This window comes from Emys orbicularis, chromosome 1, assembly GCF_028017835.1.
Source record: "Emys orbicularis isolate rEmyOrb1 chromosome 1, rEmyOrb1.hap1, whole genome shotgun sequence".
Lineage (NCBI taxonomy): Eukaryota > Metazoa > Chordata > Testudines > Emydidae > Emys > Emys orbicularis.
The window spans coordinates 119,139,822-119,161,306 of NC_088683.1; the positions used below are offsets into that span (position 1 = coordinate 119,139,822).

General features: G+C 49.3%; 1 protein-coding gene across 4 annotated transcripts in view; it reads right to left on the reverse strand.

Moving 5' to 3' along the window:
* Positions 1–21,485, reverse strand: part of MICAL3 (microtubule associated monooxygenase, calponin and LIM domain containing 3) — a 168,515-nt gene that overhangs the window by 115,829 nt on the left and 31,201 nt on the right. For all 4 annotated transcript variants that reach the window (XM_065405170.1, XM_065405164.1, XM_065405156.1 and 1 more), the window contains exons 9-15: positions 20,981–21,107; positions 19,516–19,609; positions 18,035–18,182; positions 16,290–16,486; positions 2,414–2,526; positions 1,733–1,795; positions 459–632 (exon numbers count right to left, since the gene is read on the reverse strand). In XM_065405170.1, coding sequence (XP_065261242.1) covers positions 459–632; positions 1,733–1,795; positions 2,414–2,526; positions 16,290–16,486; positions 18,035–18,182; positions 19,516–19,609; positions 20,981–21,107 — 916 coding nt within the window. The remainder of the gene's footprint in view (positions 1–458; positions 633–1,732; positions 1,796–2,413; positions 2,527–16,289; positions 16,487–18,034; positions 18,183–19,515; positions 19,610–20,980; positions 21,108–21,485) is intronic.

Below are 21,485 nucleotides of genomic sequence, written 5' to 3' on the forward strand. Positions count from 1 at the left end.
CACTATGGCCCCAATCTGGCCCTCACTTACATGGATGAAGTTAGCATGAAGGCCGGATTTTTGAAGATACTTAGGCATTTACAGACGCAACAGGCACCTACTGTATTTTCAAAAGCAAGTATCTAACATTGAAATCAATGAGAGTTAGGCATTTAGGTGTTTATGAAAATCCCATTAGGTGCCTGTCTGCATCTTGAGATGCCTAAATACCCTTAGAAATCTGGCTCTAAATCTCTTGGAGTCTTCCTCTTCCATCTAGCCTTTACTCTCAATTACAAGAGTGTACTCTGGGTCAAAGTGCAAAACCAGGGTCCAGTCTTAAAGAGTGCATCATTTTCCTGTCCCAGCTCCTGTGATATTCCTCATCTTCTTCAAAATAAAAGGGTTCAACTACCCAAATTTGGGTGAGAGCTTGTTGGAGGAGGCCCAAGGATATAAAGGTATAAACCACCTCTTACCTTTCTCCGTAAGCCTGTGGACTGCACTGGTGCATTCTCCTCGAATTTGGCCAGCAGCTGGGTTGCCATGGACTTCACCTTGTTCTGGTTCCCGATGGCAGCATCAATTCTCCTTTCTGTCAGGGCGCTCACAAGTGTGGGCCTCTCCTCCCTATAGCTTCGGGGGGCTTCCTCCTAATAACCAGTATAAACTAAAGATTAAATGGAAACTTTCCAAATGGGTCTTTTCCTTTAAACAAGACTTCTGCAATTCAACAGAGTAGAACCCAACTCCATTAACCCACACTTCCAAGCTCATGTTCTTTCTTCTAGTCAACCCTTCAGCTCACCAAATTCCCCTCCATCTACCTGCACCTCTTGCTTAGTATTACAGGCCTGGTCCACACTAACCCCCCACTTCGAACTAAGATACGCAACTTCAGCTACGTTAATAACGTAGCTGAAGTCTAAGTACCTTAGTTCGAACTTACTGCGGGTCCAGACGCGGCAGGCAGGCTCCCCCGTCGACTCCGCGTACTCCTCTCGCGGAGCAGGAGTACCGGCGTCGATGGCGAGCACTTCCGGGATCGATCTCAGAAGATCGATTGCTTACCGCCGGACCCGGAGGTAAGTATAGACGTACCCTTATTGTTACACTGTTCCACTGAAGAGACCCACAATCGAGAAGCTCTCATGGGCCTGTGAACATAAGACAATGAGCTGCTTCTAGCACTCAGTGAGAACCCAAGGTGGCAGCCCTCAGCTCAGCAGTTCCTATCTGGACACACACTCTTAACTGTAGGTGTGCTATGTGTGACATACTGCATGTGCCTTAGACACTGACTCTGCAGCCAGCTTCACACCCATGCAAATCCAGGTGCTACCTTTTACCTGGAGGGAATTGCTGACACCCCCATACCAGCTTAGCATCCAACAATGCTACTCCTCAGCACCCTAACCAAAATCATTAGTGTGTGTTTCAAGAAAGCAGGATGAAAGGGATTTTCTGACAACATTAAGTTTGCAATGTGCTATTTATTTAGTCAGCGTCTGATGTAACTGGCTCAGTACACGACACAAAGTGTAAGCTCTGAGCAGGAATTGATTTCAACCTAAAAAAAAAAAAATCTCACATAAGGTTCTGTTTGAGTGGAATATCTGGGGAGAAGGGGGAACATCCAGGGGAAAAAGAGCATGAAGAAAGGAACCTCCTAAAATTCCAGGGGTTGGGTGTGGAAATAGGGAATCTATCACACAATCTTTCCCCTAGGCATTTCCCCTACTATAATACTTACGTCCTCTGACTGGCTGGTCTTTCTCCTCTTTCCTGCACCATCCAGTTCCTTCTCCTTTTTATCCTGCAACGGGAGGAAAACTGCTGAAGATAGGGTGGGTTTTTTTTTTTTTTTTTAACTCTCTGGCTCATAATGAATCCCATCAGTGCATTACACAAGTGTTTGAATTATTGCTGGCTGATTCTCTATGCTCATTTCCCATCTGTAGGAAAAGTGGCTCCCTGCAGTCTTTGGTCCTCGTTTAGGGAGCCAAGCCTTCTTATCTGAAAGACAGCTTGTCATTCTTGGAGCTTTTCAATGAGTCAACAGGAGAAACAGCAGGTATTTCACAGTACAAAAAATACTTTGGACCTAAGCCAACAGCACAGAATAACCCTCCTCCTTATCACTAGAATAATCATACTTTCTATTTTTCACCCTTCTCCCCAGCCCAAACTCCCCGAGTAATACTCTAATGTTAAGAATATAGTGTTTCATTATGTGAAAGCACCCATTCTGACTTTAGTGCTGCAATTAAAGAGCTGACGTATAATGCCAACAAGTCTATAACCACTTTACTATTTAGAGAGTCTCTCTCTCTCACACCCAAATACACACACGCTTCTTAGCGCTTATTTGGCTGTCAGCCTGCCAATTTCTAGTGTTCTCAGGGTTAAAGTATACATACTAGGGTATGGCTACCTTTGGAGTTCGTTTCCTTGAGATGCTCTGCCCCAGTTTGCTAAGAAAAGAGATTGGAGACTTGGTACTGGCAATCAGTGCAGCTCTCTCTTCTGCGTTCAGATCCAGAGTCTCTGTGAACGGAAACAGGTGGGACCAGTGAATGCACAGAAACCTCTGTGTGGTTATTAACAATAGCCAAGAAACAATTAAGAAGGGACTCATTCGTTCTTTAGCATGAACTGTTTTGGTTTTTTTACACTGTCCATATAAAATACTCTTAGGAACTTCAAAATCAATATCTTTCTGAATAGTTTTGTCCTTTTCCATTTGGCAAATGCATTTTTTTCCTCCCAGGTTTTCTAAGTACTCAAAATAGTTTTAGAGTTTAAGTAGGTCAAATTCAGACTTAAGCTACATGACTGCATCTTTCCGGTCTAGTTAACAAAAATACAATCTTTCAGGCCTTCATTCCACTAACCTGGAGTAATATACAAAATCCAAGCATTGTAACAATAAATATAAAGCTCTGTCAGAGCTTCTAAAATTAACTACTAAATGACTGCTGGCTAGGAGCTTCACACTCGCAATGACAGACCAACCCTCAGCAGCAGCAAGAGAGCAAGGAAGTTGTTTAATAATTCTGAGGTGAGTTTAGTACTAGTGAAAGATGCTGGTCTGATAGTGAGGCTGAAGCCCTGTTCAACCACCTAACAGGCACAACAAAAGCAGCATCCGTGCAAGCTTTTTACACACAAACCTGTTGTCTACCTTTTCATGGGTGAGATGGTAGCTCAGTTTGTGCTCATTAAACCCTTGCACTGGTTCCTAATGCTGCTAGAAGGGTGCCTGTTAGCACCAAGGAAGACAGCAATTTTTATGATATGGTCTCAATAACAGTATGTCTACACTGCAGCTGGTAGCCCGAGTAGACAGACTCCATTCATGCTAGTGCGCTATAAATAACAGAGCAGAGGTTGTGGTATGGGCGATGGCTCAGGTTAGCCATCTGAGCTTGGAGCCAGGGGGTCAGGTGGGCTTCGACTTTGGTGGCTAGCCCGAGCCACCATCTGTGCCACAACATCCGCATTGCTATTTTTAGCATGCTAGCTCAAGTGGCGATAGCATGAGTTTGTCTATCCAGGCTGGGAGGCACACTCCCAGCTGCAGTGTAGACATATCCAGAGTAACTAGCGTGAGTTCTTGTAGGAGGAAAGCAAACCAGGAGAGGTTACTCACTTTGTGCAGTAACTGAGGTTTTTTGAGATGCACGTCCCTATGAATGCTCCACTGAAAGTGCGGATGTGCCCCATGCACCTTCGATTGGAGATTTTTGGCAGCAGTGTTTGTTCGGTCCAGGCATGTGCCTTAGCTATCTTCATGCTCCATACCAGGGATATATAGGGCTATGATGGACAAACCACTCTCAGTTCCTTCTCTACCACTCAGTCCCATGAAGACAGGACTCCAAAGCAGAGGGGAAGGAGGACGGATAGTGGAGTACCCACGGGAACATGTCCTAATGAACCTCCTTCTTTGAATAGTGTCTATATGGGTGCTCTGCTTGAGGCAACTACCCTCTGAAGGAGGTGGGATCTTCAGCATCCAGTCTAGAACTGTTTGCAGAACTGCAGAACTTAAGGTAGTGCATGTCTCTGAGCACATGCTAAGGCACAGTGTCTTGAAAAAGTCTGAACTGACGCTCATGTAGCAGCTTTGCAGATTTCTGTTACTGGAACCTCTTTCAGTAGGGCAACAGATGTGGAGTGAGAGCTGGTAGAATGAGCTATGACCCTAGGAGGACACAGTACATTACAAGCTGCAGAGCAGGAGAGGATGCAATCCAAAACCCACTTAGAAAGTCTTCGGGTGGACAGTAGTGTTCCTTTACTCTGTCCACAAGAGACACAAATAGCCTCAGAGAAACAAAAAATTTAGTCCTGTCCAAATAATATGCTAGCACTCTCCTAACATCTAGCGGGAGACGGGCAAAATCCTCCCTAGTCTGATGAGATTTAGGGTAGAAAGCCAGCAGACAAATTGTGCGATTGATATCAAGGTCCAAGATGACTATGGCTAAGAAGAAATGCAGGTGTGGTTAGAAGGATACCTTATCCCTAAAGAAAACAGTTGTGTGTGGAAGAGGGTCAACCTTTAAATCCCCTAATTCACCAACTCTTCTAGAAGAGGTAATTGACACTAAAAAGGTGGTTTTCATGGAAAGGTATAAAAGGGTACAAGTAGGTGGTGGATCAAAGGGAGGTTTCATCAGCGAATAAAGAACTAGATTCAAGTCCCAAGTTGGAGTGGGCTCTCTAAAATTTGGGAAGAGTTTGAATAAACTCACTGATGAATCTGGAAGTTGCAGGGTCAGCAAATACCAAGAAACCTTCCAGAGGAGAATACAACGCTGTGACGGCTGCCAGGTGAACATTAATGGAGCTCAAAAAAAAGACCTCTTTGCTTCTAGAACCTCTGAAATACGTGAGTCAACACGAGATAGCAGACAGCAAATACACCAACGGTAATATCTTCTCCATTTCTGAAGGTAAGTGTTCCTGGTGGATTCCTTTCTACTGTTCAACAGGACTTCTTGAACCACTCTGGAACAGGAGAGTTCTAACTCCAAGAGCCATCCAGGAATTTTTCCCTGAGTCATTGAGAATGTTCAAGTTGTGGGGGACAAATGTTCCTCAAATCCTGAGTGAAAAGACAGGGTATGAGCAGAAGATTGATGGCCAGTTGGAAAGAGAGGTAAAGTAGGTAAGGAAACCCCACCTGTCCTGGCCAGATAGGTGTGATCAAGATTACCATGGCTTTGTCCTGTCTGATTTTGTTTAGAAACCTGAGAAAAAACGGTTACTTACCTTCTGTAACTGTTGTTCTTCGAGATGTGTTGTTCACGTCCATTACACATTAGGTGTGCGCGCGCCGCGTGCACGAACGTCGGAAACTTTTTCCCTCAGCGGCTCCCGTCGGGCCTGCAGGGTCTCCCCTCCCGCCAAAGCGGCGCCCCGCTCTAGCGTATATATATCCCTGCCGGCCCGACCCTCCCTCGGTTCCTTCTTGCCGGTGACTCCGACAGAGGGGAAGGAGGGTGGGAAGTGTAATGGACGTGAACAACACATCTCGAAGAACAACAGTTACAGAAGGTAAGTAACCGTTTTTTCTTCGAGTGATTGTTCACGTCCATTACACATTAGGTGACTCACAAGCTTACAATTGGAGGAGGGTAGGAGTCAAGGAATAATCGACTGAAGCACAGCTCTACCGACCGCCGCGTCCTCTCTGGTCTGATGATGGATCGCGTAGTGGGCTGTGAACGTATGCACCGACGACCAGGTGGCCGCTTTACAGATTTCCTGGAGTGGAACCTGCGCCAAGAACGCCACCGAGGACGCTTGGGCCCTAGTAGAGTGAGCCCTGATCTTCGGGGCTGGTACGTTAGCGAGCTCATAGCACGTGCGTATGCAAAGCACAATCCATGCCGACAAGCGTTGCGTCGAGATAGGTTGGCCTCTCATTCGCTCCGCAATGGCAACGAACAGTTGAGTCGACTTGTGGAATGGCCTGGTCCATTCTAGATAGAAAGCTAATGCCCTACGGACATCGAGGGTATGCAAGCTGCGTTGGCTTGGGTCAGAGTGTGGCTTAGGGAAGAACACCGGTAAACAAACGTCCTGTCCCGTATGAAACTGCGTGACCACTTTCGGGAGGAATTTCGGGTGCGGTCTGAGCTGCACCTTATCTTTATAGAAAACTGTATAGGGAGGTTCCGAAGTGAGGGCCCTCAACTCCGAGACCCTCCTAGCCGATGTGATGGCCACGAGAAACGCTACCTTCCATGAGAGGTGCATGAGGGAGCAAGAGGCCAGGGATTCGAAGGGCGGCCCCATGAGCTTGGTGAGGACCAGGTTGAGATTCCACGCAGGGACCGGCGGGCACGAGTAGGGAAACACCTTGTCCAGCCCCTTGAGGAATCAGGCTACTGTGGGGTTAGAGAACACTGAAGCCCCCAACTCCCCAGGGTGGAACGCCGATATGGCAGCCAGATGCACCTTAATTGAGGCGGGGGCGAGCCCCTGATGCTTGAGGTGCAGCAAGTAGTCCAGAATCGATGGGACTGAGGCCTGCAGAGGCTGGATGTGATGAGGCTCACACCAGTGGGAGAACCGTTTCCATTTGGCGAGGTAGGTCGCTCTTGTGGAGGGCTTCCTACTACCAAGGAGGACCTGCTGGACCTGGTGGGAGCACCTGTGCTCCATATCGTTTAGCCAGAGAGAAACCATGCCGCGAGATGTAGCGACGGTAGGTTCGGGTGGAGTAGGCGACCTCGGTCTTGCGTGATGAGGTCGTGATGGAGGGGGAGGGCGATCGGAGTGGTCACGGACAGTTCCAACAGGGTCGTGAACCAGTGTTGGCGTGGCCACGCCGGGGCGATGAGGATGACTGTCGTCTTGTCCCTGCGGGTTTTGAGGAGGACCCTGTGGATGAGCGGGAATGGGGGGAAGGCATACATCAGGCTCCCGCCCCACGGAATTGCGAAGGCATCTGCCAATGAGCCCGGACTGAGGTTCTGGAATGAACAAAATTGAGGGCATTGGTTGTTGTCCTTGGTGGCAAAGAGATCCACCTGGGGAAACCCCCACCTCCGGAAGATTAAATGCAGGACGTCCTGTCTCAACGTCCACTCGTGCACGTGATAGGACCGGCTGAGGCGGTCCGCTAACCCGTTTTGGGCCCCCGGGAGATATGTCGCTAGTAGGTGGACTGAATGGGCTATGCAGAAGTCCCAGAGGAGGAGCGCCTCGTGACAGAGGGGAGAGGACCGGGACCCGCCCTGCTTGTTTATGTAGAACATGGCGGTAGTGTTGTCCGTCAGAACTGACATGCTGTGGCCTTCTATGGTAGCGTGAAAGGTCTGGCAGGCGAGGCGAACCGCCCTCAACTCCTTCAGGTTGATATGAAGTAACTTTTCTTCCCTGGACCATAAGCCCTGAGTCCGCAGGTCCCCCAGGTGCGCCCCCCAACCCAGGTCCGACGCGTCTGTTACCAACGTCAGATCGGGTTGCGGGGTGGCGAAAGGGACCCCTGCGCAAACTTGCTGCCGATCGAGCCACCAACGGAGAGAGTTCGACACCCGAGCCGGGATCGTCACGACCAGGTCTAAGGGGTCTCTGTTGGGGCGATATGTTTGGCCAGCCACAACTGCAATGGCCTGAGTCTTAGGCGGGCGTGTCCGACTACATGAGTGCAGGCCGCCATGTGCCCCAAAAGCTGCAAGCAGCATCTGGCCGTGGTCGTGGGGAATTGCTGGATGGAGCTCACGACCTTCTGAATGGCCAAGAACCGCGATGCGGGAAGACTCGCCCGTGCCGCCACTGAGTCCAGGACTGCCCCTATGAAGTCCAGTCTCTGCGTGGGGACCAGCGATGACTTGGGTACATTGACCAGTAGACCGAGCTTGCGGAACACCTGTAGTGCCAACGTCACATGGGAGCGAACCTCGGCCTCCGACCGGCCCGCAAGGAGCCAGTCGTCCAAGTATGGGTAGACGCGCATCCGTCTTTTTCGAAGAAAAGTTGCCACCACGGACATGCATTTTGTGAATACGCGCGGGGCCGTTGCCAGGCCGAAGGGCAAGACCGTAAATTGAAAATGGCGCTGGTTGATAGTGAAGCGCAGGAACCACCGGTGGGCCGGGCGGATGGCGATGTGAAAGTAGGCATCTTTCATATCAAGGGCAGCGTACCAATCTCCCGGATCCAGGGACGGGATAATAGCACCAAGGGAGACCATACGGAAACGTGTTTTGAGCAAGTATTTGTTTAGTTTGCGTAGGTCCAAAATAGGACAGAGGCCCCCTTTCGCTTTGGGAATGAGGAAGTATCTGGAATAGAACTCTTTCCCCCTGAGGTCCAGAGGAACCTCTTCCACCGCTCCTACTGTGAGGAGGGTCTGTACCTCCTGCATGAGGAGTTGCTCGTGAGAGGGGTCCCTGAAGAGGGACGGGGATGGGGGGTGGGAGGGAGGGGGCGAGGAGAACTGAAGGGTGTAGCCCGCCTCCACCGTGCGCAGGACCCAGCGGTCCGATGTTATATGTGACCAAGCACGGTAAAAATGGGACAGGCGGTCCCTGAAACACAGAGGGGGATCCGGAATAGAGGTTGGTACTCTGTCCTCAATCGCAGCTTCAAAACCCTTGCTTGTTTCCCGGCTGCGGCTTGCTTTGGCCATGATTCTGGCCCTGGTTAGGCGTGTTGTTGCGTCTACGCCTGTTATCCCTGCCCCTCCTGCGGTACGGTTCCTGTCTAGGACGAGGGTGGTACTGCCTCTGCGGAGGTTGGGGCTTAAAGGGCTTCCTCTGCGTCACTGGGGTGTGCATCCCCAACGACTTGAGGGTAGCTCGAGAGTCCTTGAGGCTATGCAGTCTGGCGTCCGTCTGGTCCGAGAACAAGCCTGATCCCTCGAACGGAAGGTCTTGTAGGGTGTTTTGCACCTCTGGGGGAAGGCCGGAAGCCTGTAGCCACGCCGAGCGCCTCATTACCACTCCTGACGCGATTGTCCTGGCGGCTGCGTCCGCGGAGTCAAGGGAGGCCTGTAGAGAGGTCTTGGCTACTGCCTTCCCTTCGTCTACTATGGCCGCAAATTCGGGTTGCGAGCCCTGAGGCAAGGCTTCCTTGAACTTGGAGACCGATGCCCAGGAATTGAAGTTGTGTCTGTTCAGAATCGCTTGTTGGTTTGCGATCCTCAACTGGAGGCCTCCGGACGAGTAGACCTTTCTCCCAAATAAGTCCAAGCGTTTAGCCTCCTTGGCCTTGGGGGCCGGGGCTTGCTGGCCATGTCGCTCCCGTTCGTTGACCGCAGAGACGACCAGCGAACATGGTGTTGGATGGGAGAATAGGAAATCAAACCCTTTAGATGGGGCAAAGTATTTCCTCTCTACGCCCTTTGCAGTAGGCGCACTGGAGGCTGGTGTTTGCCATACTGTCTTATAATTAGACTGGACCGTTTTTATGAGCGGGAGCACGATCCTGGAGGGGCCCTCCGGGCTTAGAATGTCGACCATAGGGTCCTCCTGCTCAACAGTCTCCTCTGCCTGCAACCCCAAATTGAGGGCTACTCGGCGGAGCAGGTCCTGGTGCGCCCGATGGTCAATCGGGGGAGGACCGGACACGGTTGTGCCCGCCACGGCTTCGTCTGGCGAGGAGGAGGAGGTCATGGCCTTTTGCGCGTCTTCCTCCTCCTGCAACTCCTCATCGGCTGGTTGCTCCTCCGGAGTGTGTTCCCTGACGTGGGTCTGGGACGGTGCCGGGCTCGGTGCCGAGTCAGCCCTTTCCCTCTCTGGCGGCCTGGAGACCGTGGCCTCTTTGCGAGAGGGTGGGCGCCACTGTGGAGAGCGGGACCGGTGTCCCGAGGGGCCAGATCTCGAGGTCCTGGACGGGGGGCCTTGTTGGTGGTAGGCCCAAGGGGTCCAGAATGGCCATTGCCCTGGGTGGCCCCACTGTGGGTGCCAAGTGGCTTCGTGCTCCCTACTGGTCTGTGCTCTGTGGGCATATCTGGTGGAATGGCCCGAGTCTACCTCCGAGACTACGGACGGTGATCTAGAGGGCCACGGCGGTGCCGTGGGACGGTGCCGGTCCGGGGTCGGAGAGCGGTGCTTTCGTGACCGGGACCGGGAGTAGCGCCTTGCTGACCTGGACCTGGATCGGTACCGGTGACCCCGGGACCGGGAACGACTGCGGGACGACGGTCTCGGGTATCGCGCAACCGATACGTCCCGGTGCCTACTCGAGCAGGGCTGCTGGGCCGGTGCCTTGCGCTTGTTGGGGCCCGACTGTTGCGCGGCCCTCTGCGCGGAGGGAAGCCGGGAGTCCACCGAGGCGGAGCTCGACTGGGACGGGCGCATCATCACCGGCTTGCCTTTGGATGGCAGTCTTGGCGGAATGTCCTTAGCGCGGAGGGTGCCCTCAGCGGACAATTCAATGAGGTCCTTTGCTGCCTCAAATGTGTCCGGGGTGGAGGGCTGTTCCAAAAGTTCCTCCAGCCCTTCCTCCTCACTCGACGCGCCTATCCCGGGGCTCGACGGGCCTTTCGGCGCCGGAGCCACTGGTACCGGGATCTGTGCTGGGGCCGCAACGGCCTTGGGAGCACTTGCGGTCTTTGCGGGCGCTACCCTCCTGTGCGGGGAACGTCCTCGGGCCTTGGGTTGGCCCTTCGATTTAGCCGGCGAAGACGACCGGTGCCGGAGGTGTTCCCGCTGATTCGGTGCCATGGGCTTAGGTTGCCCCGCCGGCGTCGGATCACGAACCGATGCCGGGGCACTCCGCACCGAGGTTGACGGTGCCGTTGAAGTGGAGGGCTGTAACGCCGTCTCCATGAGCAGCTGCTTCAAGCGAAAGTCTCTCTCTTTTTTAGTCCTAGGCTTGAAAGCCTTGCAGATCTTGCAGCGCTCCTTTTGATGTGCTTCCCCCAGACAACGGAGACACGAGTCGTGTGGGTCGCTTACTGGCATGGGCTTGCGGCACGTGGCACAAGCCTTAAAGCCTTGGGCGTGCGGCATGCCCCGCCGCCCAGGGCCGGTGCCGGGGTTGGTCAAACACCTGACACAACAGAAGTTTAAGTCTTTCTAAATAGCCAGGGGCTTAACACTAACTACTGAAGAAAACACTGAGTACTATGCTAAGGGACACTCTCAGACGAGAGATAGAGTTGTTCCAACGTCGCCACGGGCGGTAAGAAGGAACTGAGGGAGGGTCGGGCCGGCAGGGATATATATACGCTAGAGCGGGGCACCGCTCTGGCGGGAGGGGAGACCCTGCAGGCCCGACGGGAGCCGCTGAGGGGAAAAGTTTCCGACGTTCGTGCACGCAGCGCGCGCACACCTAATGTATAATGGACGTGAACAATCACTCGAAGAAGAATTGGCAGCATTGGAATGAAGGTATATAGAAGATTTCTCGGCTGAGAGAGGAGAAAGTTGTCTTCCAGATAATGGCAGGCAAACAAAACCTCCATTAGAGCAGAACCCTGCATGTTTCTGGTTGACAGTGATGGCAAAAAGGTCTATGTTTAGAAATCTCCAGATAAGAGTTATCTACTGGAGTATGGATCTGTTGAGTTCCCACTTGTAATCTCGAGTGAAGTGTCTACTGAGGTAATCAGCGATGGTGTTTTGATGGCCAGGCAAATAAGTTGCTGAGATAAGGATTCGGTGGGCTACATACCAGTTCCATAACATGATTGCCTCTGAGCAGGTGGAAGGGGATCTCCCCCGCCCCCGGTGCATTTATGTAGTACATACTGTCTCGGCCGTCTCATTATATGGATGGATTGACCTTTTATCATGGGGAGGAAGTGGGGGCAAGCGTATCTCACAGCCCTGAGCTCCAGAATGTTGATATGTAGTGTAGACTCCTGGGTGGACCATCTGCCCTGGATAGTGTGGTTCTCTAGATGAGCTTCCCAGCCTAGGAGAGATGTATCTGAAAGTATTGTGACAGTGGAAGGAGGATGGTTGAAAGGAACCTCTGAGCACACTTGGTCTGGATTCTTCCACCAGTTGAGAGAGATTAGTACACGATTGGGAATAGACAGTAATTTGTTCAGACCATCTCTGTTGCAGGTATAAAAACTGTCCTGAGCCAGGCTTAGAAGCAGTGTGGTTGTAAAAGGGGGTGTAAAGTTATAAAGGTACATGGTGCCATGTGCCCAAAGAGCTGCAGGCATGATCTGGTGGTAGCCTGTGGGATCACTTGAAGTTGTGCAATTAAATGCATCAGACTAAGAAATCTGTCCCCTGGCAGGTAGGATCTGGATGCCATGGCATTGAGAGTGGCCTCTATAAACTCTATCTGCTATAGAGGTAGGAGACAGGACTTTGCAGTATTCAGCTAAAGGCTGAGTGTGTGAAAGAGACATAGCCCCCCTTATCACTGTTTGAACTTCCATGTAGAAATGCCCTTTTAAAAGCCAATTGTCCAGGTACAGGAAGACAATTACTCCCCATCAGCAAAGCTGTGCGGCAACTAACTACCAACATAACTTCTGTCAACCCTCTACGGGCAGTGAAGGCCTCTGTACTGACAGTGGTCCTGATGCATGGCAAATCATAGGAATCTCTAGCGAGAGGGACACATTGTGACATGAAGGTATGTATCTTGAAGGTCAAGGTTGCAAAATATTCTCCCAGATCCAGGGATGGAACAACAGCTGCAAGTGTTACCATCTTGAATTTCTGTACCTCGACAAAGGTATTCAGCATCCTGAGATCTACAATTGGCCTCCACTCGCCCTTCTTTTTGGGAATGAGGAAGTACTTGGAGTAAAATCCGCTTCCTCTGTACGGAGTGGGAACTGGTTCCATGAGTCCCAAGTGGAGGAGGGAGAGGGCCTTTTGTTTTAAGAGCGGCTTGTGAGATGGGTCCTGAAAAGAGATGGGAAAGGAGGGTGGTAGGGAGATATGGAGTGAAAATGGATCGAGTAGCCAATGTAAACCTCCAAGACCCATCTGTCAAAGGTAATCTGCGCCCATGAGCTGCAGAAATGGAACAGACGATCCCCCAAAATTGGGAGGATGGAGTGGGCAGGGTGGTTCAACATCAGATCCAGATCGTAGGGGCATAGGTGGCTCTTGACCGAGGCATCAAAACAAACACTTTGTAGATGATGTCTGCTGTGTTGAGCCAGGTGCAGTGATGGAGAACTTTCCCCTCTGCATTCTGAGTTTCTTTTTAGGTGGCTTCGATGCTCTATGGTAGGTGGGAACCTGCGCTGGGCAGGATCTCTGAGTTTGAGAGAGACTAAATCTCTGCTTATTTGCAGGAGTACACATGCCCAGCGAACAAAGGATTACCCTGGCGTCCTGCAGCGAATATAAGGAGCCAGCAGTGGATTCGCTGAATAATCCGAGACCGAAGAGTAGATCCTTTATGTGTTCTGGACTTCATGTGGAAAACCTAAGGACTGTACCCACAGGGCTCAACGCATGACTACAACTGTGGAGACAGACCAGGCTGCTGCGTCAAAAGCATCAGCAGAAGTTTGCAAAGTTGTCCTTGCAAGAAGCTGTCCCTCTGCAATGAGGGCCTGAAATTGTTCCCTCTGCTCTTGTGGGAGGTGTTCAAGAAAGAATTAAATTTTGAACAGTTAATATGATTATGTTGCCAGAATCGCCTGGTAATTAGCAATTCTGAATTGCAAGGTGGCAAACAAGTGTCTTTTGACCAAAAAGATCTAAGAGCTTTTGGTCTTTATCAAGTGGTGTAGTCATGGAATGGTATTGTCTGTTGTGTTCATTTACTGTATCCATAACTAAGGAGTTGGGGCAGGATGGGAAAATAATAATTCTGAACTTCTAGCTGTAACGTACTACTTTGTGTCTGCCCTCTTAGCATGGCTGTGGTGGGGATCTGCCAAATGGCCTTGGCAATTTCTAACAAGGTCCTAACTACCTGTGCTGAAGCTGTTGTGTGAAGAATGTCCAGCAACTTATGCTGAGTCTCTTGGACCTCTTCCAATGGGATTTGAAGAGTGCCTGCCACCCTCTTCATCAACTCCTGAAATTGTTTGAAGTCATCTACCATAAATGGAGAGGGCAAAACAACTTCATCCAGGGAGGAGGATGAAATATTTGTCTGTGGGGTAGCCTGCTCATTAGCTCTCCTTTCTTGCTCCTCAAACATCTCCTCCTGCGTGGCGATCGCTGTGGAGGAATGGACAGAATCTGACAGCGCTGACCCTGCATTTCCCTGATTATACCAAGGAGGGTGTTGACAGGCCAAGATCATTACAGCCTTGATGTATCCCTTGATGGAGCAGGTTCAGGAGACGGTGGTCTAGGCAGGTAATTATAAGAGTCCTGAACAGAAATGTAAGAGCCTGAAGAGCTCTCATCTGCATAATCTAATGGAGGAGTAGATGAAAGAATAGTAATTTGTCTCGCTGTAAGCATAGGCACCAGGGAATCAGGCAGTACCAGTTATAGCAAAGTACCAGAGAAAGCAGAGGTTGTGGTATTTGGGGTCTCACTAAGCTCAGTAAAGGAGACTCCAGTTGATCGGAGACAAACAAATCCCTGGAAAACCTGAACTTCTCTAGTACTGGGTGCAGTTGTGTGGGAACCTGGTGGGCTGCAGACATGGAGGCCTTCAGTACCAAGGAAGATGCCCAAGGCACCAACATGCTGGACTGCCAGTTGTGGTATCGAAGATGCAGTCAATGCTGCAGAAGGAAATTAATTCTTTAGTGCAGTGTCCCTGGAATCTCTACCACCTTGGTCATGTTTTGATGGTAACAAAATCTTCGGTACTGATCGGTAGGTACCACATGATTTATACAAGCTTGAGGACCGATTTTTAGAGCTCTTGGTACTGAGACTGCTTGAAGCCTCCACAGAAACCTTTGAGGGGTGCAGAGTCTTTGATACAGTGGATCTCTTAAAGGTACACTCTTTCTGAGGAGACTTAGGACTCCTCTTGGTGGAAATCTTTTCCGTGCTGCTTGCAAGTCTCCCTGAGGCTGATGGGGCACTATGGCTATTTGAAGGTTGCTGTACGAGGTGGGGGTCTCTGGGCCTGGATCCAAAGCTGGACAAAAGGAGTACTTCATCATAAGAAAACAAAGCTGAATCTCCCTATCTCTCAGAGTGGCCCTTAAAACTCATGCAGATTTTGCACTTTGAGGGCACGCGCCCCGAGGCAGTGGGTACAGCAGGAATGGCTGTCATTAACTGGGAAGGACTCTGGGCAAATGAGGCAACATTTGCAGTCTGGGAACTTAGATATGCCCCCAAAATAAAACAGTCTTCTTCAAATGGAGGGGGGTGGGGGGAGGATTACCCTACACAGAGGGTAGGGTGGAAGTTGGAGGCAAAAGCCTCAGCAAACAGGAAAAAGGAATCCCCAAAAGAAATAAAATACCAAATAAATAAAGAATGAAAAAACATAATTAGAAAAATAAAAGATTAAATAGTCATGAGTAAGGCTACATTTTAGTCACGGGTATTTTTAATAAAAGTCATGGACAGGTCACGGGCAGTAAACAAAAATTAATGGCCCGTGACCTGTCCATGACTTTTAATATATACCCCTTAACTAAAACTTGTGCGAGGAGCCACAGGTGCTCTGGGGAGGGGGGTGTCCGGGGGCACCGTGGGTGCTGTAGGGGAGGCAGCGGTGTGCGGCTGGAGACCTCCACTGGTGCTGGGGGGGGAGGGCTGGCCACGGCTGGCAGGCTCCCTACCCGGTTCCGCGTGTCCCTGCAGCTCCTAGGCGGCGGAGGGTCCAACGGGCTCCACACACTGCTCCCACCACAAGCGCCAGCTGCGCAGCTCCCATTAGCCGGGAACTGCAGCCAATGGGAGCTGCGGGGGTGGGGCCTGCAGCCAGTGCACAGAGCCCCCTGGTCCCTCCACCTAGGAGGAGCTGCAGGGCCATGCCAGTGGGAGACGGGGAGCCCCCCTCCCCGAGGTAAGTGCCCCCCCACCTCCCCTGCCCCTAGCCCTGAGCCCCTTCCCACACACCCAAACTGCTGCTGCTGGCCCCTGAGCCAGCACCGGCCGCTGCAGAAGTCACGGAATATGTGACTTCCGTGACAGACTCACAGCCTTAGTCATGAGTGGCAGATAACCATGAGCACTACGAAAACTCCGTCTCTGGTCAAAGTGGTTGAGAAAGAACTGAGAATGTGTTGTCTGTTGCAGCCCTATGCACTCTTGGTGTGAGGCATGAGGATAGCGAGGGTGCATGCCTAGACCAAATGAGCACTGCTGGCAAAAATCCTCAATCAAAGGCACATGCGCACTGGAAGTGGACACCATGGTAGGGGCATGATGCACAGAAGAACATGAATACTACCACCATCACCAAATCTAACCCACTTGTTCTGAGTCCCTTACCACTGGAAGGGATGGAATCCTTGAACATCTCATAGAACTGTGTGAGGTACATCACCATGGACAACTTGTCTGGCTCCCCAACAGATGCCATTTCCTTTCCAGTCATGATAGGAGAGATTCCAAACTCCTTTTCAGCAATGTCAAATGCCAGCTGGTTATTCTTCTCCACATTGCGTTCATCTAGAGAATCAAAGTCTCTACAAGGGGGAGAAGAAAAAAGCATTGAGGTAAGCAGGGCTAGTCTTCTAAAAATAGTTTCAGAGACAGTCCTCTCCAGCGGCAACTCTGAAACTGCAGAGTGCCCCCCTTCTTTCAATAATTCTGCCATCATGCTTTTTGTGTTACAGTGATTATGTTACTCTGCCTGTTAATGATGAGCTGTGAAACGGACACGTTGTTTTTTCCATTCACTGCCCGGCTTTATCATCTCTAGAGATGACCTAAACTTCTCTTCATAGAGGTTTTTTTGCTTTGAACATTACATCTTCACTTCCCTCTTTGCTGGAGTATTTTCTGAAGAGGCAGACTCTCATTCCCATTACTTGGAAGCACATCAAGTTGTCCCTCAGATCACCGATTCTCTTGATTGATCCATATACAGATCTCACATCTTTCCCTCTCCAGTGCGATTTTCCTACACTTTTACAATTGTCATTGCTGTACTTCCACTTCTGCCCAATTTGTATGGCTTTTTAAACACGGTGCCTCAGACTGAGTATAGAGTTCTAACCAGCGACCCACAGAATGGAATATTTACATAGTTACTTTGCTTGCTTTACATGTGATACTTCTTTTAAATACACCTTCAGCATGTTGCATTACAGTATTTATCTTTAATAATGTCCCATTGGAAATCTGAAATCATTTTAGACTTTCATTATAATAATATCACCTACCTTTTATATGGCACTTTTCATGACTAGATCTTCAAGCCCTTTACAAAGGAGGCCCATATCATAATCTCCTATTTACAGATGGGGAAACTGAGGCAGAGCAAGGGGAAGTGACTTGCCCAAAGTCACCCAGCAGTCCAGTAGCAGAGCTGAGAGCAGAACCCAGGTCTCGTGAATCCTAGTCCCGCACTCCATCCACTAGGCCACACTGGGCCAGAGTCTTCACTATGGAACTTCTGCCTTATCAACATTTTCCCATTCTAGGATTTGTGCACTTTTTTATATTGCTCCCCACATTACTGGCTGGAATGGCTTCTCACACTTATTCACAGAACAGGTTACTGCACAAGTAACAGTAGTGCAAGCTTCCCTACATTGTGTCTATTCAGACCAGGAGACCCCTCCTCTCGGATTGAAAAAGTATTTAAAAGCCATCTGAAGAAGCTACCAACAAGGGAGCTATTTATAAAGGTGATGTAAACATTTGTCTGCTATGAATTAAACTGAAGCCATCAACTATTTCTAACTAATTGCACATAGGCTACTGAATAGCTGTTAGATGGTAATGAGTTTTGGTCACTAACAACTTGGGACGGATAGAAGATAAAATGATGGCACATGTAGCCTGGTACTCACCAAGACATTATAACCCTCTTCCCCACAGGTGAATCGCTCTAGACTTTACTGAATCTAATTTAACGGACTTCAGTCCTTTCCCCCACATATCACAACTGAACTGTATTTTAACACTATTCTCTAAACAATTTGTAAATCCCTCCCCATATATTGGTTGCAAATCTGACTAACATTCTCTCCAGTCACTGTGTTCTAGTCAAGCAATCAATCACTTACATCAAGTCAGGACGGTATCTGTGGATAATAGCACACAAGGCGAGGCCACTCTTCCATGACATTGTGAGATCTGTTACATTCACACCAGCATACCCATCAGTCTGCCTTTGGCACCAACCAAGCAGTTTGCTGGACCGAGCTACAGACTCTGAAACAAACATAACATTTTTAGTAAGCTGTAATTTACCATCTTTCACTCATGAGAATTCCAGCTACATCTCAGGAAGTATATATTATAGGGATCACTCACCCATTGAAATGCAGCCACCTCTGGGGTGGAACAGCATGTTTCCTGCATCAGGAACACTATACAACTGTTTTTTGGGGGGGCAGGAAGTGACTAATAATGTGATGTGTAGTTCACACTGAAGGGAGAATTTTAGTTTGCTAAAAAGTAATTACCCAAGCTGTAATTTGAACAGATCACCCTGGCTCTTGTGAACATCCCAGGAAATTTTAAATGAACGAAAGTGGTCAAGATCTTGATTTAAGTCAGATCCAAAAGATGGCATTCCTCCTAGCATGGTGCTCCCTAATCCCCTGCTATATTGTTTCAGATAGAAGTATTATCAACACCTTTCTGCAACAGTTGCATTTACTTTGAAGGTCTTCCATCAAATCACTGACCGTCCTGACCTTGTTTAGCTATGAGATGTGACAAGATTATAGCCCAGGGTGGCATCGTTGCAGGTCAAAGAACAAATCGGAAGACCCTACGCAACTGTACACCAGTGGGAAGGTGGTACAGTAACAAAACAGGCAGACTTGAATAAAACACTATTCCAAGAGACACCAAAACACCACTCAGACATCCAAAGGCATTATATGGCTGGGAAAGGTTCAACAAACCCCTTGGGTTATGGTTTGACCAGACAACTATTCCAGTTCTTAGCGTAAGGCATTTAATTCCTAGAACACAAGCCATGCACTGGCTCAGTAATTAGACTCCATAAGGCAGTGATGTCCTTACGACAAGTAGAGCTGCTAAATTATGAGGAAAATGCAAGTAAAGTAATTCTTTTAGTTAGTCCAACTAAGAGAGAAGATTTCAAAAAGGAGAAAGCTTGAGTGTGGAGGGGAATCTACAAAAAGAATGATCTTTTTCCCATTCATTTTCTACTTTTCCATTATTATTTTTATCTGTAATTAGAGTTTTTGGCTTCACTGCCAAATCAAGTCGAGGCTGGTTTTACACACTTGAAATAAGGACTCCACTACAGGATCCAGAAGGTGACCAAAAACCCTTTCGGAAACAAATGTTTAGAAATCTGGAAGTACACTGTAATAAGGGAAATTGAGGTAAAGCGAACATGTTTACATTTTAATTATGCTTGAAAATTTAATTGTGTTTGAAAAGTCAAGCTTCTGAGCCAAGAATTAATGAGACACTTTTCGAAACAGAAGGGGACCTCTCTGTACATCTGATGCACTGACCCAGCTCTGGAAGAGCACAACAAAGTGAAACAATAGGTGGGACTCACCATTCCGCGTCAGCTTTGGTGTCCTGGAGTTCACCAAGTTCTCTATTTCCAGGTGAATGTCTTTCAGGTCTCCTGTATCATACAAGTGGCGCACCTGTAAGAATGCAAAGGGTTAAAAATGGTCAAAAAGACTAGTCTCTCTCATCAAAAGCCAATATGGCAGGAGAAGTCTCCTCAGGCCAGAGCTACTGCCCTTGCACACTAAATTCCCTTTCTAAAAAACAAGCCACACGTACACACAAGGAACATGGCCCCCTTAAGACAAGAAGGGGATGATTATATAAAAGGTTATTTTATGACACATTCACACAGTAGACAATTCCCAAAAGTCACAGAACCCCAAGGAACAGCTCTTAGCCTGAATCTCAGTATAGGCACCAACATGCAGCCACTGAATGTATATAGGGTTATTATAAAGGAAATACAAAAAATATATTGTCAGCATGGCTGAAACTGCCAAAATCCAGAGAAGTTCAGAGCTACAAATGACATGATTGTGAACAGAGTTTAGAGATTTCTACAATATCTAGTCACAGGGGAAGTGGGTACAGTACAGTGGTTTAAGCCTGATGGATATTTCTGGTTTTTGCCACTGTCAATTCCCTAAATACTCATATAGGCATGGGGCTCTCAACCTTTTTTGAATCAAATCCCCCCTTAATATTTTTTTAAAACTTGGATTCTTCCCCCCTGTCCCCTTTAAAATAGAGAGAAGGATTCTGCCACCTAGCCAGAGAGGTTTGAGAGCGTGCCCACCCTTCACCCGACTTGGACAACAGTGGCTCTTGTCCCAGGGACTGGGCCTGGGAGTTGAGCGCAAGCCAACCCAGCACTCACCTGGAATGCAGGCAGGGACCAGTGCCTGGCACTGGAGAGCAGGGAAGGGTAGGGTGCCCTGGCACTATGCATGCACACAGCATACAGGACACGAGTGCAGGGCAGGGTGCTGCCTGGCACTACGAGCATAGGAAGCATAGAGGGCACTGAGATGCAAGCAATGGTGGCTCCTGTCCCACAGGGCAGAGCCTGGCTCTATCCTGGCTCAATGTGGAGGGGGGGGAGTGGAGGGTGTTGGAGAGCAAGCCCACCCCACACTCACCCTAGACAGTAGCTTCTGTCATACAGGCCTGGGCTCAGCTTCCTGCTCCGGCCTGCTGGCTCTCACTGTTCGGAGGCGCTCGCCACAGCACGTGTGCATCTGTGCACAGGTGGGCCCTCTCCCCACCACACACTACACCCTTCCGGCCATGGCAATGCCACTTGCTCAAGTTTGGCCCAGCTACCCCTCCATTGTGCCAGAGCGGTGCGGGGACCAAATGTGAGTGAGTGGCATTGCGACCTGGCATTTGTTTATGGCTCGCTGTGCTGTCCCCCCACTCCCAGTTGAGAACCTCTGATACAGACCAATGGCTACATGAAGAGGACACAGATCACATGCTGTCGAAGGTATTGCCAGCCCAGTTACCTGGTTTGGCCGCAGGAAGTTGACGTTGATATTGGGATACCGGGTGACAGGATCGATGCTGTATTGGCTGAAGTTTTTACTCACATTCTCAGGGGTGGTCTGAGGCAGCAGCCTGTAAATGCTTTCCCTGAGGGAAAAATACTAACTTCAGATCAGCAAGTAGGAGAAAGAGATACATCACCACCACCACCTTCAAAGTCAAGACCCTCATGAACTCAGAGGGTTAGAACAATCAAATTCACAAACCTACCCCTTCAGATATGAAACAAACAAAATCCAGTACTTGTGCATCTAAGCTGTTTATATTTTAATTCAGCAGGAATCAGGGAGGTGGGAATAATAGAATGAGACAGATAATACTGAAAATATACTGCCATTATATAAATCAATAGTATGCCCTCTCCTGGAATTCTGTTTTCAGCTCTGGTCACCCGATCTCAAAAAAGACAATAGAAATAAGTAGTCCAGAAACAGACAAAAAAAAGTTAGTAATTGCAAGGAGAGA